Below are 18,164 nucleotides of genomic sequence, written 5' to 3'. Positions count from 1 at the left end.
ATGGCACTGTAAGCACTAAGCCAAATTACCATGTAGGCTACTAACACTAATAATACTCCAGCACATACGTGAAAAATCAGAACTGGGTCTGAAATTTGTACCATAAAGTGAATTAACTGATCCAACATTTATTTTACAGGTGGGAAAAGTGGTTGCATGAGTTTCTCTGCAGAAAAATGTCACCAAGGGGAAGCCTCCTGCACTGCTCTGTGCGACAGCCCCGCCGTGGTGCCGCCATCACGTGTGCCCACCACAGTGCCAGGAGAACCTGGTCGTTCCCTAAGCCTGACGAACGTAGTAATGACCCTCACGTGACTCTGCAACCAGCAACTCTAGGGACTCAGTTAAAAACCTGGTCAATTTAGGTAAGCGTCTCAGCAATATCCCCTGCTCCTGAAGGAGACAACTTGTGTGCTTTTGTGGTTTTGCTGCAGAGATAATGTGATTTCTTTTTAGTATCACCATGAGTGACTCTGTGAAGCGCTTCAATACTTACTGCAATGGCACCTCAGTCTTAATGGTTCAAGGCCTGAGCTAATTGCTTACAGAGGTACTAAAAATAGTGCCATGTTTGCACACCAGACTCTGCCCTCACCCCTGCACACAAACCCACGTGAGGCCAAGGTGAGCATTCCTTCTGACTGAACGCGTGCTTTGCTTGCCATGCAGAATCTGCTCAAAATCAGCTTGCCCTGAGGAGTCTGGCCTTGGGACAAAGTGCCTTATGAGCTCAGGAAGTTGTGCCAACCAAATATTTTCCTTGAAAGTTGTAGAAATGAAAGTGCAAAAAAGCATCCCAGTATGCAGAAGAAAAAAGGACCCAGAGAGATTAAAAGAAGGGAGGGTTAAAAAAAAGAAAAAAAGAGACAAAGAAATATAAAAAGCTTACCCCTCTATTTTCTGGGCTGTGCACAGCCTTTAGGACAGAAGCGAGGTAACGCACAGCTCCCAGTATAGTTTTACTAACACTTGTTCCTGCTCAGAGAAAGCAGGAATTTGCTAGGGAGGGAGGAACAAAGCATCACGGAGCTGTTTCACAGACTGGCATGTGCTTTGACTCTGTGTGTCCCTGTTCTTAAGCAAGCAGGCAATATGAGGACAAGAGGCAGCTCAGCTACAGGAAAGGAGGCTTCTTCCATTTAACTGGGCAGAGAATCAGAGGATTGACAGGTAAAATTTCAGGGAGATGTGACTTCAAAACCTTGCTAAAAACTTTAAAAAATCAATTTGGTTGTAAGACAAAACAAGCACTGGGGTGCCCTTGGCTTGCCTCAGTCCAAAGCAATGGAAGGCTGCATGTTAACACAGGGCTTTTCTTTCCCGAGCCAGCTGTGTGCAAACACACAACCCAGGTAGGCATTACACCCTTAGAGCACCGCATGCAGAACAAAGCGATTCATTTTTGCTACCCTTGTGCTCAGAGGACTGGGCTGCAGGCTATCATCTAGGGTTAGAAAGCGTGGGATCATCAATTTTCTGGGCAAGAAACAAAACTGGTCAAATCCTGTAAACAGTGCTGTGAATGTTTAAATACTGTAGAGTTTTAAGGATAACTCGAACGAGGTTGTGCTCAGTTCTATGGAGAAAGTCTCCCAAGGGCTGTTTTCCATGTGCCTTAAGCATTTGTTGGTATGCACCAATGCATGCATGAGACTAAATGGCATGTTGAACATGAACAGATTTAAATTCCACTTAGTGAACTTGGCCCTATGTGCATTACTTTTTTGAAGGTAATAGACAGATGGAGGGAAAGCAGTAAGTGCCTGTAAATAAAATCTGAGCTACTTTCCTATAAATCTCCCACAAGAATATGCCAAAAAGCAAATGAGTATCAGCTGTGACTCTCCTACATATAAGAAGACAGGCACACAATATTGAATAGAGGATTTGTGCTAAGATTTAATATACTCTGTCTCCCAGTATTCTGAGCACATCGAGATACGGGCTCTGATTTTGTTGGGAGGTTTTCCAGATAAAAACATGATATTTTCACTTCCTGCATTTTATTTACATTTTGCAGAATACTAAAGGAATGCAGTCTTAATTATGAAGACTCAATGTTTAACATAGACACACATCAGAGAATTTTCTCCAAGGTAGTCTCATGGATCTCACCAGCATCTGTTGTGAGGTGTTGAAAAAGCAGTCTCAGTTTTAGGAAAACGATACCAATAGGCAATTACAAGTGGGCATTAAATAAGAGCTGCTGTTTTTTGGTTGCCACTACCTACTCAGTGTTGACATTCTGTGTTTTGTATGTACAGTTCTTGACAGAAGGCATTTAATGAAAATCTTTTTAAAAGTGCTGAAGGATTTATAAATATTGCAGTTGTGCCACCAAATACCTGAAGCAGGACAGTGGGGGACAAAAGCAGTGCATCTCAGTAAACAGCAGGCAGATTTATCACAGCACTCCCAGATTCTTTCAGTGTGCTTCTGCTCCGCCAGCCACTGCACCTTATAACTGATCTCCCTTAACTCCACGCTGTTCACTCCACCATTCTTCCATCTACTGACTCAGTATTGTTTTGTCAAAGAACTGGGAAGTGTAGTGCCCATGTGTAAGCGAGAGTCCATCACAGTCAGTGATAATTATTTCTGATCTCATCAGGCTTTTGTCTCAGCAATGCATCATTTTCCAGAAAGTGTTTGAAAACGCTCTCTATTAATTATACAGTAAAGTGATGTAATTTAATAAAATTATTTAGACTGTAGACTCTCTGACATAGAAATTTTCTTTCGTAATATGAACCTACAAAGTGACTCTGACTGATTTTGACTGAATTCGAAACACATTCTAATAGTAATAATTGACATCCAGTTTTAATTATAAATAGTTGTAAAAGCCACTTAATAGAGCCAAGCGTGAGCCTCGGCTGCTTGCCGTGCTGCGCTTATCAGTGACCAGCAGTGACCCTTTATTGTTTCAGTTACTCTAATCTCTTGAATGCCCCTGACCATATTGCATGAACAGAGTGTGGCTGAAACACAAACATGCTTCTCTACCCACTCACCTTAGCTGAACTGCAGCTGCTCCCCTCTCCAGCTCAGTGGTGAATTCATCACTATTCCCGCTGCTAGAAAATGGATCTGCCTCTGACCCACCTCCAGCCTTCTATTTTTGGGGCAGCCCACTGCAACCCGTGCTGAATGTGAAATTGCTAAGGACTGTGCAAAATTAACCACAGGCAATGGACTGTTAAGTTCAACCAAATAAAACTCTTAGAAGCCTTAAACTAAAAATTAGGTAAATCACTGCTTTTTAGAATGGTTTCAGATGAAAGCTTCTGTTACCATACTGTTCCTACCAGTCAGTGGATGCTGTCCAGTGGGAGGTGACAGTGGAGAGAGTCTAAACTTCCTGCGTGCTGACAATACTGGTAAGCAAGTGTTCTAACTTCTTCCAACTCCCTTGCAATTGTGCCTTCCCCCTGAGCCTGTCTGGCCAGCCTGTCTCACAAGCCAATTCTGTTGTGGATATTTGCCCATAGGGAAGTTTATCAAGACCACTGAGGCATTTCCCACAGCCCAGCTAGCACCTCTGGTCACAGTGACTTTGGAAACGTGCTCCTTTAGGTTGATTTCAATTTCCATAATGATAATCTTTCTAGCATAATTTAAAGGCATGCATGCAAAAACCAAGAGCTCTGTGTTTTCCCATGTTAATTAAGGAGTAAGTTAACAGCACCATCAACACTGTTCCTTCTCCTCAGCCCAAGGACAGCTGCAGCAGAGCTCTGGCCGCAGTGGTGGTGACGCCTTGTGAAATGGCATTTCTTGCCCAGAAGGCTGCTGCCTAAACACAAACCACGTATTTATTTCCGCTGCCACCCACCTATCTGTCCAGTTATCTTCTTTTGTTTCATATGTTTAATTTTAAACCTAATGTCAAAACTCTGAGTATAAAATGAAATACGTTTTGTTTAAAATACTCTGGGCAATTTTTATAGAACATCCTTTTGAAAAAAAAAAAAGTGCAGAGATCAATTTTTTTAAGTCCATCCCGCAGGCACCATCATTTAATTATGAGTGAGACATAAATTATGCATTTACACATTGTTGCATTTTCTATAAAATGGTGTGGAGATTTTTTTTGTAGTTTTTGGAACTCTCTCTTTCTTCCTGAGGGCACTTTGGAGGGAAAAAAAACTGCTGCAGGCTATACATTGATGAAAAAATTAGCATTTATCAGTATAACACCATTATGAGACCAGCATGGCACTAACATACACAAAATCTAAATCTATTTTTCTGCTTAGACTTAGGAAAACCTGAAAGACTGTGATCTCACCAGGCAGAAAATGTCTCCGTGCAGTATAAGCACTAAAGGTAATTGGGCAGAAGCAAATAATTTGCATATAATTGAACAAGAAATAAAAAAAAAAAAAAAAAAGAAAGAAAGAAAAAGCATCCAGATGAGCCAGCACTAAAAGGCCGTTACCTGCACTGAATTCAACCGGCAGTATCCGTTCAAAGGAAACCTAATAACGTGGGTAGGGTCTTGGTTCCAGCCTGCATTTACGGAGTTGCACATGACGTCCCCTGTCTCAGGGAAGATCTCTTCTATCAAAGCTTTCTCCCCACTCAATGCAATTCTTTCCCCCAGATCTGGAGTCACTCTTACAACCAAGCAGTCACAAGGCTGGAAATGTTTCCTTTGTTCTTTCTCTTGTTTCCATCGCTCAAGTTCCTTAATCATTGGCTGCAGCTGGTAATACTTTGCTTCTTCATATAAAAGATTAAAGTCCTGAGAAAAAAAAAAAAAAGAGAGAGAAACTAGAAATGCTTATAGTTCCCTTTTAAAAATGAGTATTGTTCCTGTTTGACCTACTTAAGCTTATGTATTGTCAGCAAGAGAGCAAAGGCAACAGGTCAGGTATCCACATATTTTGTCATCTTACACCTACGCAGGAAACCACAGTGTGTTAGTGCTGAATTTATTTGAGCTGACCATGAAGTTCCCATTGCACTGAATTATTCTTTCATTTATTATCCCACAAGCTCAATGCAAGAAGGTTTTACTTGTGGATTAAGAACTCAGAATAACTGGTTGCAATAAGTAAAGCATACTGACTTAAGAGAAGTTGTCTCGAGCCCTGATCATCACTCTTGACCTCAGATATTCACTTCTGATCTTATGACAGAAAATCTTGGATTGTGCTGTCATCCCTCACATACGTGTTACAAGGTAGAGATGGCAGTTCAGCTTTTCACCTCTCACCTGGTTTTGCCACATTTGAAATGAAGCTGCAGAGGCTGGGCTGCTCCCTGCATGATTATTCAAGCATACTTTGGAGCTTGGTAAATTATACTGCTGTAGTGACCACCCGGTGGCTGGGAGCTCAGCTGTGTTTACTCCAACAACTTGAAAGAAAGTGTTCTTTTCAGCCAGCTATCCATAACCCAACAGGGACCTTCAGGCAATTCAAATTCCCAATTTGATCCAATTCCCAGTTAATTGATTGAGATGTCATCTGCATATGCTCATTAATAATTTTTCATCAGATTTTCAATGGATCTTCCCATCTCAGCTTAAACACGTGGGAATATGCTGAAAAGGGTGGCAGCAGCACCATCAGACCCAGCCAGATCTGACCAAGAGGGGAAGCACGCTGGGCTGGTTTGCTTGCATTGCCCCTCTGCCTCCTGCAGTTTCCTGAAGGGAAGAGAGACAACTGAGGCATGCGAGCAGTTCCTCCCTGAGGACCTGATCCTAGCTTCCTCTGCCCATTTTCAGATAGAAGTGCAGGTACAGTGGGTGACTTTTTTGGAGCATGCTGTAGGTCATCACCTGGGCATAAAGGCAACCTCAGTACCGCAGTAAGAGAAGGGAATGAAAGATTGTGAATGAAACTACGGGAATCATTTAGACTGGAAAGAAGAGAGTGACGAGAAGTTATTGGAAAATGGGCACCAAAATTGCATAAGGAAATAACTGCAGCACTTCTGCAGAACTCGAAGAAAGTGAATCAAAAGCCGTTGAATGTACAGCACAAAAAGGTGCAACTTGTCAGAGCATCATGAATTAACCTGCAAAACCTGCTGCTGCAAGGTATTGCCTACAGAACCAAAGCAGTCAGCCGTGTTGGAATTTGGCACCACAGAGCCACTGCCACTAGTGGAGAGGTGCTCCTTTACCACAGCACTGCCTTCAGCCTGGAGATACATGAAAATTAACAGTGACACGAGCAAGGTTATCATGTTACAGAAGAGAAATCTGATCCTTTGCATCTCTTTGATGTCTGTTAAGGCTTGGACGATATGCACACCATTAGTGGAGAAAAAGGGACTGGAGAAGGTGCAGAGAGAAAAGAGTGATAAGAGCAAATGTGAAGAAATGAGGGCAACAAAACTTGAGAAGGATCCAGAAGATGAAAAGCAGCAGGAAGATAAAGGAGAAATGCTTTAGGAAGCACCTGGCCAGCCAAGGAGCTGCCACCACCTGGTGTCAAGTAAGAGTGTGCCAGCCCCAGTGCCACCAATGGAAAGTTTGGGGTTTTTTCCCAGAAAAATCAGCATGCTCTGCTGAGCCATTATTGCTTTTCCCTCTCCACCTGTGAAGCTCTTTGGTTACTGCATGTGGGATCAGTTTATAGGCATTAGAGGTTTAAATTAAAAGCAAAATACAACCTCTACTCCAAACTTTCTGAAATCTTCATGCAGGACACTGTAACAAAACAATCTCCCATGCACCTGTTTGTTACAGAGGTGTGTCAAATGTTTGCTGTGAATCTGCTGGCCCTGTATAACCATTTTGAGCCAAGGAAAGCATGTGATGCTAAGGAGAAATGTAATGCTATAAGGTTAGCAGGAGCATGGAGTGCTCACACGTCAATGGAAAGTCTTCCACTGTTTTCAGTAAGTTGCACAAATTTGGTTTTGCAATATTTGTGTTCATGGCTACTATAAAATAATGTCATATGTTAGGGCAGTGAATTGAATGTGTGCTAGTAGAAACACCATTCAAAGCTATAAGAGGTGGTATAGCCTTGTAAAAATCAGTCCTTCATTTTTGAAAGCAAACAGAAGTATGGTACTCCTAAAACTCAACACACTGCTAATGCACTCTCTTCTTGTGCAGGTTTTATAAACCAGTCAGAGAAGTGCAGCTGTGACTGGACCAGCAGCGATGCCCAGCTCTGCAGTGCCTTCACAGCACACTCAGGATGCTCAGGTAACACTGTCTTTCCAACCTTGCACTGTAGACGTAAAATCATATCCTGATGATTTGCAAATGTTTAACACAAAATATTAAGTACAAGAATTTAACAACAAGGGACCCCTGCCAAGGAGGTGCCGCAAGAGAGAGCTGCTCTGTGCTGTTCATTTGGATAAGTTACCAAAGGCAGATGCAAACACGAATCTTTTCAGACCTATCCAAAAAAGGCACATTTCACTGGAAGAGGAACAGGAGTAGCTACAGGATGTTAACTGCCTGGTGCAGTGGCAAAGTGCACTGTTCCATTGAAACCCAGACTCACAGCAGCTTGGTGTGTCTTCTGTTCCAGGCGTATGATGATAGATGCATACATGTACTGTACCCTCTCTCTTTCATGGAGACTCCAGTGCTGGCATTAGCAGTTTCGCTAAGCAGCTGGCAGCATCTCAGGGCAGATACGGTGTGGGATCCAGGAGCTCCTTGTCCTGCAGGACAAGGTCTCCCATCCCTGAGTCCCTGCTAGCAGTGGTGGGGCTATTGTGAATCCTCAATAGCCTTCAACTTCTTGTGGCTGCAGTAGGACTTAGTGGGCAGATTCTGTGCTGTCACCCAGAAGACGAAGCAGGGAGCAGCCAGCTGGGAAGCACAGATTCTCCATCCTCAAATTTTGAGCAGCATTTAGATTTTGGGTGAATGGTCAACAGATCATTCAAAGATGCATGTTTTTTTTGCTTTTGCAAAATAATTTTCAATTCACAATGTGGTAGAAAAGCTTTTTTTTTGTGATTGATTTCATGTTGGCTAAGTTCAGCAGTCATCTCTCATGAGGGTCACGTCTTCCCAAGGAGGAGGCAGGTATTGTGACTTCAAAGTAAACTGTGCAATTGACATCAGTGCCAGTCTATCAGTAAACATCTATGAACTATGAGTAGAGGCAGCCAACAGGAATTGTAAAATAAAAACACGTCTTGTATGAATCTGGTGCTGTTCTCTCAATAGTAAAGTTTATGTAATTGACCACATAAGATTGATCCCTGAACAGGCTTTCTATTTTTTTTGGTTTTTTTCTTGTTATTCTTTGTTTCCATGACACGACAGGCTGTCATCCTGACTCAGCATTTCCTTTATAATTCAGTGCCGTGAAGATCTGACTCCTGAACATGAGAGCAAGCTGTCACTTCTGCTATGATGAGTGCACCATTTGCTAAGGTCAGTGTGAAAGCACTTACAACTAGACGTAGGCATGCACATTTTAAGACTGTATAATAAAGCAGATGCCACCTGACCCTACAGGTGACCTCAGTAAGTAAACCATGTGAAACTCAAATGTCCTCTGCATTTGTGCTCCTCTCCTCCTTAACATTAAACGATGATATATGTACTGCCTACATCTATTTCTGTTGGAAGATCTCTAAGCAGGGAGTGCCAGATAAGTAGGTTCAATGGGCAATCATGGTTTTGCATGGAGATGTATTTTGTGATTGAAGGGAGAAATGGTGATCATAATTGCCACGAGGCAGATATTTGGGCTGTGGATGAGGGTCAGCTCCTTTGCTGGACACCCCCTGGCCCTGCAGTGTGGCAGACCCAGGGTGCAGGCCCAACACTTCACTTGAGGACGTGTCACTTAAGGTGGAGTGGCTCCACATACAGGACTCTGACCAGAGCAGGAGAAGGGAACTGTAAGCAGCTCCCAGCCACCCGCCATTGCCTTGCTCAGCAGACACTGCAAAGCAGAACCGAGCCAAGAGCTCATGGTAATTTCTGAACACACTTCATGGGGCTTAAAATCCTCCAAGCCCAGGAAAATTATATGAACTATTAGAATGTTGCTTTCAGCAGGGAGACCTGTCAGATTCTAAACACTTTCAAGTTCTGGCTTATTAGTAGTTGGAAGTGTAATTAATATTCACTGTAAACACACCAGTGAGACTTGATAATAAAGAATCACTAGCCTAGGAACACATACCCCACTTTCTCTGCTTTTCAGTGTTAACTTAGACTGAAAACAACACTTAAACAGAAAACACTGCGAGGTTGGTGTGGTACTAACATTCCAAACTTTGCAAAATAACCATTTGAGCAGCAATTCAAGTTGAAAAGCAACTTGGCTAAACCTTGAGGCTAATAAACTGCTTGATTAAATTAAGGGGTAAAAACTAATAAATATTCAAAACACTTGATAATGCTTTGTTTGACATAAAGAACAGTTAATGCAAGTCTCACTGGAAAACCTGTCAGGTTTTATACCTTAAATAGAGTTTCGCATTTAGAAACACCAAGTGATTCCATTTGCTGCCTTTGATTATTGTCTTCTGTCACTTTAATCATGCTGGTAAAATTACACAATTTCTGTGAAGTCAAATCCGTTTACAGTGCAGTTTTAATACAGCTTTGCAGTGCATTCTTCTATGCATTTTTATTTAGTTACTCCCTACCTAGCAATACTTTGCTTTGTTCTTGAGCCCTCATTAGCCTGGGGTTTGCTCTAAAGCTCTCTCAGGGAGGAACCAAATGAAGTACAGTTAACTCTATGCAAAGAGATGGTCTGGAAGAACGGACTGAGTTGGTCACAGCGCCGGCTCTCCAAGTCTCTCCCAGCCCTGCCAGCGGCTCGCTGTGCAGGCAAGTCCTTGGCATCCTCTGACATTCTCCCCTCGAGGCTCTTACTGAATCCTGCTGGTTTTGTTTCACAGCACCTCTGAAATCCATCCGCCTGGCTGCTGGTCGAGACCATGATCAGAGTAAACTAGAACTCTTCTGCACTCTCTTCTCAGTCTCTCTTTTGCCACCAGATTGTCCAAAGCACTGCTGATAAAGCACCTCCCTGAGGCTGTGTCAGTACCATTGCTCCACCCATCCTCTTTAATTGTTCCGTCTTGCTCCCCACAGGTCTTTCGCTTCAATCCTACCCACACATTTGCTCTCATCTCTCTTGTCTTGCATCCGCCCCTGCATGCTCTGCCTCTTCCCACGTCACAGCACCCAGTGCCACAGGGCAGCCTCCCTGGCCTGCCAGCCGCTCCCACAGAGCCCAGTGCTCAGACAGCCCCGTAGGGCTGCGCCTTCAGTCCTGCCTGGGAATGCCAAAACTTCTGCTTGGCCTTGGCAAAGGAGGTGTGCACCCACTGTGCTGTGCGTCTGCTCAGTGTCAGCTGTAAGTGCTGAGATGCCGGTGTCAAATACAAGTACACTCATGATTTAGGCAAAAATGTCTGAGGACCGGTTTGCAGCAAGAGGGTCAGCTATATGCCACAGTAACTATACATTTAGGATGACTCAGGAAGGCCTGACCAAATTACCTTGCCTACCCAGTCCAGCATGAAAAATGAAATTTTACTACTGAGCACGGGAACTTTCTTTTCTAGTAACACTCAGTGTCCTCTAAGTCCCCATTAGATTCCCAATTTATTCATTATTTCATCCTGGAGTTAGCTCTTTTGTTGAATCTTGTCATCTAGTTTGGATAGTTTTGTCTTCTAATTTTCATACATAAGGATGACAGTGTTGCAAGTTTCATAAGCACAAAGCCAAATAAACAACGCTAGGAGGAGAGGGTTTCAACAATCAGGATTTACAAAGCAACTTGCTGTCATTATTTCATAGAAAACATGTATTATTGCTCCTTAAAGGTCTCTCAGGAAATTCTATTTCCCACCAATATTCTGACATTCGTACATTGTGTAAAAGATTACTTATTGAAATCGAAGTATCTGAACTGGATATATCTAGCAGAAGTCCTCATGAATTTGTTTAAGGGTGTTACTTTTTCATGCCAACAAGAAAAAGATTTATACCATTTAATTACTCCAAGTATCAAATTTAAAACATTTCTACCAGATTCTGAACATTAAACCCTGGTAAGTGCTAGTTGCTGGTGTTGATTCTTAATTGTTGTTATACTCCGATAAATAAGCTAAAAATGTGAGAAAATACAATTAGTTTAGAAAAACTGATTTAGCTGTAAGCTTCATCATTTAACTTTTTATGGTATCCATGACAACCATTGGTCTGTTTATTAAATAATAGCATCCCTAGCGTAATACACAAGTACTAAAAATCCTAACAATAAACAGCAACATTTAGCTAAGTGTGTTTAGGTCAAGCACACAAACCAACCTCCTCCAAAATAAATGATAGAATGGGGGGAAAAAATAGATTGCAGACCATAGCTTTCCTTACCTTAAAATCTTCTGGGAGCAGTAGCTTAGATGTCCTTAGGAAGCTTAATATATATCTGAAAATCTCACCATCTCGATCAATGAAATAATGTTGTTTTAAACTGTCCAAGACAATAGGCTCTGTGCCATTAAACAGACGACTTATTCTGGAAAAAAAAAAAAAAAAAGAAAAAGAAGTGGGCAAAAGAGACAAAATCTCATTCTCCCCTCAGGGTGTAAAAACATCCACTCAATATAGCTGTATCAATTCAGTGTGCATAAGGTAATGCAGTGTCTTCATTTGGTGGCAAATGCAAACAAACGTAGGAAGATAGACGCCTTGGATGCGTGTGCACACACACGCGCACGAAGTGCCTGCTGGCAACTGCTCCTAGCACAAAGCTCACGTTGCTGTGAATCAGCGCTGCAAATTAGGCTCAGAGCTCCAACAAGGGAAGTGCCCGTGAAACTCACCCTGTGGCTGGCAGGACAATTTCTGGAAGAACGTATTATTGGGTACGTTATATACCCCTGTTCTCAGGTACCATTCATGGAGTGCTGGGATGTCACTCAGAGATGGGCTCCTGGATTTCTCATCAGCTGCGCTGCCATTCTGATCAACACCATCAAAGCACTTCCACATGAGGGAGGAGGATACCCATGCATTGTCATGAGCTGCACGGACCCCTCAGTGCTGAATGTTTTGGCAAACCAGCAGCAAGGGTCCATACAGCCCCACCAGTGCCCTACGTACCGGCCTCTGTGGGGACAACACAGCCTGCCAAACGCTTCCTGGGCAAAGACAAGGGGTGAGGCCTGAGAGCACAGGTCCAGGTGGGTAGGTGTCAGCAGAACCAAACACTGCATCTGCTGCACTGTGCAAGTTTTCTCCATGTCCTCCTGACAGCACAATGCAGGCTGGGTGTTTGCTAGGCTACACTTCCTCATGCCTCTCCTCTCCAAATGTCTGGCTTCTTTCAGAAGGCTTTGTCTTCCCATGAGAAATAACCCAGCTGAATATATGTTCTTGAAAGGAAAATCACAGGAGACAGACAGCAACGACCTATTAAGTAATTGACTCCATCTCTCTGACAGTGCAGCATTGTTCTCAACTGCAGAATGTCTCGTGTTTCAAAGTCGAGTCTTCAATAACCCTGCCAGTGAGGACTCCACCATTTCCCAGTGAGACTATTCCACAGCCCGCTAGATTTCACTGTAGAGTGTCCCTTAGGCTCGGCTGTGCAATCCACCAGTATCCCCCACTGCCACCAGGGAAGGGCTTTTCCCTGCCGTGGAAAGGAGCCCACCCAGCCACTGTGCGAGGTGATGGCCAGCACTGCCAGCGAGCTCAGCAGCTGCAGCCTGGCTGCTCCTGCTCCCCAGCCCTGCAGAGAGTGCCCAGGGCATGGCTGGGATGGTGAGCATCAGCCCATGTGCTGGAGGACAGTCTTGCTCACAGCAGTGCAGATGCTTGCAGCTGCCCTGTGCTCAGCTTGTTTTGGACTGTGGGGTCTTTGTGGGTAAAATTTGTTCTCTGCAGCTGCCCCTCAGTCTGGTCTTCCAACTTTTTGATGTAGTTATAAATATAATTAACATGCCATTAATTTCTAAGTTAATTGTGGAGATACTAAGTTAGCAATTTCCTACTGAACTCAGCTAAAAAACCTTTCTCCACTCAAATGTACACTCCAGGTTTTGCTGCCTGCTCTCATTCCCTTACATCTGTACTAGCATTCAACTACTCTGAGTTACTTAGAATAATCAAATGCTTCCCTAAACCCTAATTGTAGTATATTTACTGTCTTTCTCCAACCTCTAACTTTCTAACTGTATCAGAAAAATCCAACTCGCACTGCAACATTTAATTTATACAATCCCAAGGTTCAGCAAGCCTCCAGTAATTCAATATTTTCCTTGTTATTTGAGGTCTATTTGCTTGAGACAGCTAAATATATTGCTTCATACAGAGCTAAATTTCAACCCAGGAACCAGACAGTTAATTTATTTCCTTAGACATGCACAGAGCCTGGGTGCTGTTCTGGGCTAGCTAGCCTGAAAGCCGATAAAGTAACTTAATGTTTCAGTACAAGACATTCATTATTTGTGTGGCTACCAAGAGTTTTGAGAACTCATCTTTCCCACTTACTCCCTAAACAAGCTGGGCTGTGGCTTAAACTTCCTCCTGCTGCAGCCCATGAAGTCTGCAAAAGCAAAGCAATGGCTGTTGTTCAGCTCCTTGGTGCATATGGGGGAAGGTTTGCCAACAAAGAAAGGATGCAGGGAAGACAGGATACAAAATGCTAATGGGTTGCTCTTTAATGTAGTGAAGCTTTTTTCTTTTTCTTCTTTTTTTTTTTTTTTTTTGTAATGAAAACAAAACATGAATTTTGAGGCCTTTGTAGAGTGCCTTGAGCTGTATTTCTTCACTAGCAAAATTACTGCTGGGGAAAGAAACTTACAGAGTGTTGAAAGACTTAACTGCCACCCCAAAAACAGAGTGATGAATAGTTTGAGGATTTATTTGACATTTTGGGGGTCTGCTATGTTCCAAGAACAAGCTTCACTGCAGCATTCTGAAACACTGCATGTGGAAAGTGCTCCTGTTTATCCCGCCTCATCAGCACAAGCTGTACCTGCAAAAAGCCTATCAGAAAATGCAGTTCTCGAGAACAAAAAGTGAACCCAAATGACAGCTTCCAGAAGCTCTGATGCACTGGCTTTACTCCTGATTGGCAAAGCTGTGGAAGCACAGTGAACAACAGCTCTGCTATCAGATGCACTCAGCAACCTGCTCTCAGGCTGCACAGCACACACCACTGCATGCAGATGTGGGGACTTGCTGCAGCTCTCGGATTGCACAGTGGTCATCCCAAAATGTTTGCTTTGATGAGCAGTGCTGGTGCATAATACTTTAAAACTTCATTTTCCTGGAGGAGCTACTTGCTTATAGCACATGAGAACGGTGCTCCCAGTGATGTTTGTGAAGTGGAAGGCAGAGGAAAACAGAGCAAGGCAAAAAGAGCTGCGCTTAGATCCTATACAGATGGGTGAGTCTCAGCAGTGAATGTTTCTTCAGTACTCCCACCTTTTAAGAGATTGTTCACTTTCACATTTAAAAATGTTTTTAATTTTTTTCCCCTCCCCATATTTCATTTCTGGACAGCAGCCCAAGCCAGGATCAAGCAAAACAGTCCCAGTGTGCACGCTTTCCCACTGCCTTCACCTTCCACCTTCCCAGCCAGGTCCAGCTGTGCTTTGCACTCTTCCAGCCACATGCTTCTCTCACAGCTGTTCCTGCCTTCTAGAATCCCTCCCTGCCACCCAGTCCTCCATGTGTACCTACCCAGCCCCTCACAGAGCTCCAGCTCCCAGCCCTGCACAGCTGGATGAGGAGTGAAATGGTGCCGAGCCTGCAGATGGATGCTTCTAACCCCTCTTCCCAATGTCCAGAACACATCCCGTTGATCCTATTTTTGCAGCTTCTTTGTGCTTCAGTTGTTTCTGCTAAAGACTCTTTTACATTTTCAATAACATTTTGCCAAAATGCCAGGGGGCAAGTATCTAGCTTTATACCCATTTCACTATGATATTAAGGCCTCCTTTTTTATTAGATCAAAAACAAACAGCGCAGCCAGCCAACCCACAAGGACAAGAGTAAATTCTTTCCTGAGTTCCTTGGACAGGGAAGGAAGCTGTGTGCTGTGTGTGAGCACCTACAGAGACCCACTGCCACCCACACCCCTGACAGCGCTCCTCCCTGCAGTCCACCCAGGACCATGCAGGCTGCCTGCATCAGAGCACAGCTGGGGAGGATGCATGGGGACACCGAGTCCAGAACCTGCTGCAGCCCTCACCACACACAGCCTCATTCACAGACCCACCCAAATCCATCAGGGAGTAGCCAGGGCTTTTTGCTCTCTGAAGCACCGCACATTCTCAAGATTGCTGCCCAGCAGTGCAGCGCAGCTGGGCTTTGTGCATCACCAAGCTGGAAGTAAATAGCATTTGGGGATGGATGAGTGTTTGGAGGTGGTGGTGCTTTCTCCTTTTGGGCTAGATTAGTCATTTTCTTGATAACTCTCTTTTTGAACAGAAAACTGAAGTTCTTTCCTAACAGATCTGATCCCAGGGGCCTTAAGAGGAGCACCAAGTACAGGGGGACCTGCAGGAAAATGAAGCCAAGTATCCACCGAGCCTCCACTGCTGCACCTTGCTCCCCCAGCCAGCACAGCCACAGCACGTGAGTGACAGCCTTTATCACAACATTGCAGTAAAAGTATTAATTTAACTAATTACGTGATTAATATTTAACCGTTCAGTGATATTTTTGTCATTCATAATTCAGTTGTTTGCATATATTAAAGATTTATTCTGTAGACACTTTCTGCCCAATGTCACATCAGCAGGGAGTGCGCATTACAGAGGACTGTCATTAAACGTGGCTCTCTTCTGTTTTTATGGAAAGAGCGGGGAAGAAAAGAGGAATGCTTGTGGTGAGCCCCTCCAGCATGTGGGGCTGCACTCTGCTTGCTTCCCTGCTCCATCCTTGCTCCATCCCTGCTCCCTTCCGCTCCTGTTGGGCTTACAGAGCTCTGCAGCTCCTCCTGCACCATGCAGGCTCTGCTGACTGCATGCAGCTCCTGGCTGTTGTGAGGCTGCAGGAACAGAGGCTGTGTGAGGTGCAACAGGGAGAAGGAAGGGGGTTGTTCAGAGCTGGAACAGAGCCGGGGCAGCCGCATCCAGCATGACCTGAAGCCACCCTGCTGCATGTGTTAGCACTGCTGGGTCTGTAAGTGGAGTCCAGCCACTTCTGCTGAGCCACAAGGGATGCTTATCTCCTAAATATTTGTTCAAGGTGGGTATGATACATAATGTTATCTGCTTTGTTGCAAAAAACCGCTGTGAATGGGAGCAGAGGTGCTCAAGAGACTGGAGAGTACCACAGTATCTGACACGGCTATCCAAGCAGCCAGGCAGTTTGGTCCCTGGGTGAGGGACAGGAGGGATGGCAAGAGGGGGGACAGGGAGAACATGACCACTGTCCCCTGCCCCCTGCTCCAATGGCAGCCAGGAGGGAGGGATGGTAGAGCAATTAAGCTGGGACTCATGCTCCCTCATGCCCCAAACTGCCAGGAATGTGGCTAAAGGTTGCATATGGCTGCAGAAGTTTTTCTGATTTGCCTCAGTTTAAATCTTCAGCTATAATTAGTGTGGACATCAATTAAAAAAATGCTGTTTTATTTTTATGGCATATTTTCATCACCTGTTGCATGACCAGTGATTTTAAACCCTTTCCAATTATGGGAAAATAGCACTAACAAGTGACACTGCCTACAGCATGGAACTCTGCTCACTGCTCACTAATGCGGCACTGGCTTCATCACTTAAGGGGTCTGCCACAGTTTCCAACCAAACAGCAACCAACCTTGTTGCTTCTTATGATGGCGTGTGTCCGTCATCAAGGGAAGAGCCACTGAATTAATTTATCTGGATTTCAGTAAGGCCTTCGACAGTCCCCCATTAACATCCTTCTCTCCAAATAGGAAAGATATGGATTTGATGAGTGAACTGTTCGATGGATGAGGAACTAGTTGCAAGATCATTCCCAGAAAGTGGTGGTCACTGGTCAATGTCCGGATGGAAATCAGAGACAGGTGTTATCCCTCAGGGGTCAATACAGACAAAAAAATGATCCGAGAGATGGAATACCTTTCCTACGAGAACAGGCTGTGAGACCTAGGGCTGTTCAGACTGGAGAAGAGAAGGCTCCAGGAAGACCTGATAGTGGCCTTCCAATATCTGAAGGGGAGCTATAAGAAAGAAGGGGGCAGACTCTTTATCAGGGTCTGTTGTGACAGGTCAAGGATAAGTGGATTCAAACTAAAAGAGGGGAGATTTAGATTGGACATAAGAAAGGCCTTTTTTACAATAATGGTGGTGAGGCACTGGAACAGGTTGCCCAGCTGGTGGATGCCCTGTCCTTGGAGACATTCAGGATCAGGATGGACCAAACTTTGAGCACCTCATGAAGCTGTAGGTGTCCCTGTTTATTGCAGGAGAGTTGGACTAGAAGGCCTTTAAATGTCCCTTCCAATTCAAAAGTTTCTGTGATTGTACAAATCTAGTTTCCATTACAATCAAAGACAACATCCTGGTCAGCTCAGATTTCCCCAGACATACATTTGGCCTGGAGGGTGTTCAAGCCAGGGAGAATTTTGATTTAAGCATCTTTTAAATGTTTTACTTACACAGTGACAGGAAAAAGTGTTCACTGGGCAAGAGTTTGAATCTTAACTTGGGGTGCAAACCACTACCCTGCAAATTGCAAAAGCCAAGCAGTCACACGTGCTCTGCTCCATGTACCAGGTCCCACACAGTGAATCCCATCTCAGGCACAGGTTTTGTGTCCCTAGTGGGGTGCAGTCTTCAAGCCCTTAATAAGAGACTAGAGGAGTCCCCCATCTCCTAGATGCTCTGACTGGGCATGTACATGCTCTGATCAGCCATGGAGCCCAGTCCTGATGGCACAGGTCAGTGACCACAGATACACAGCTGATCTGTGAGAAAAAAAGGGAGATAGTAAACCTATAACCCCCAGCACCTCTCTGTTTTTAGCTCCAACAAAGTATCAAATAGTACAGTCTTATCTTATTGGAGGGATGAGTAGAGTAACACAATGTAACAGGCTCATCCACCTCTTAATTCCTGAACACCTCTCATGCCAGCCTTCTAACATTGGCCCTGGAATGCTATAGGAGTTGTCTGAGCCATATGCTCACTTTGCAGTGCTTTTGAAGGATATTACATTCATTAACTGGGACCTGGAGGAACTGCAGGATCTATTA

General features: G+C 44.1%; 1 protein-coding gene across 3 annotated transcripts in view; it reads right to left on the bottom strand.

The window, feature by feature from the left end:
- KCTD15 (potassium channel tetramerization domain containing 15) overlaps window positions 1–18,164 on the bottom strand; it is a 44,745-nt gene that overhangs the window by 4,989 nt on the left and 21,592 nt on the right. For all 3 annotated transcript variants that reach the window (XM_042821302.1, XM_042821301.1, XM_042821303.1), the window contains exons 4-5: window positions 11,342–11,486; window positions 4,442–4,747 (exon numbers count right to left, since the gene is read on the bottom strand). In XM_042821302.1, coding sequence (XP_042677236.1) covers window positions 4,442–4,747; window positions 11,342–11,486 — 451 coding nt within the window. The remainder of the gene's footprint in view (window positions 1–4,441; window positions 4,748–11,341; window positions 11,487–18,164) is intronic.

This window comes from Centrocercus urophasianus, unplaced genomic scaffold (assembly GCF_019232065.1).
Source record: "Centrocercus urophasianus isolate 14NV4802_14NV808 unplaced genomic scaffold, USGS_Curo_1.0 seq_2, whole genome shotgun sequence".
Taxonomy (NCBI): domain Eukaryota; kingdom Metazoa; phylum Chordata; class Aves; order Galliformes; family Phasianidae; genus Centrocercus; species Centrocercus urophasianus.
This window is presented reverse-complemented; position numbering and strand designations above follow the sequence as displayed.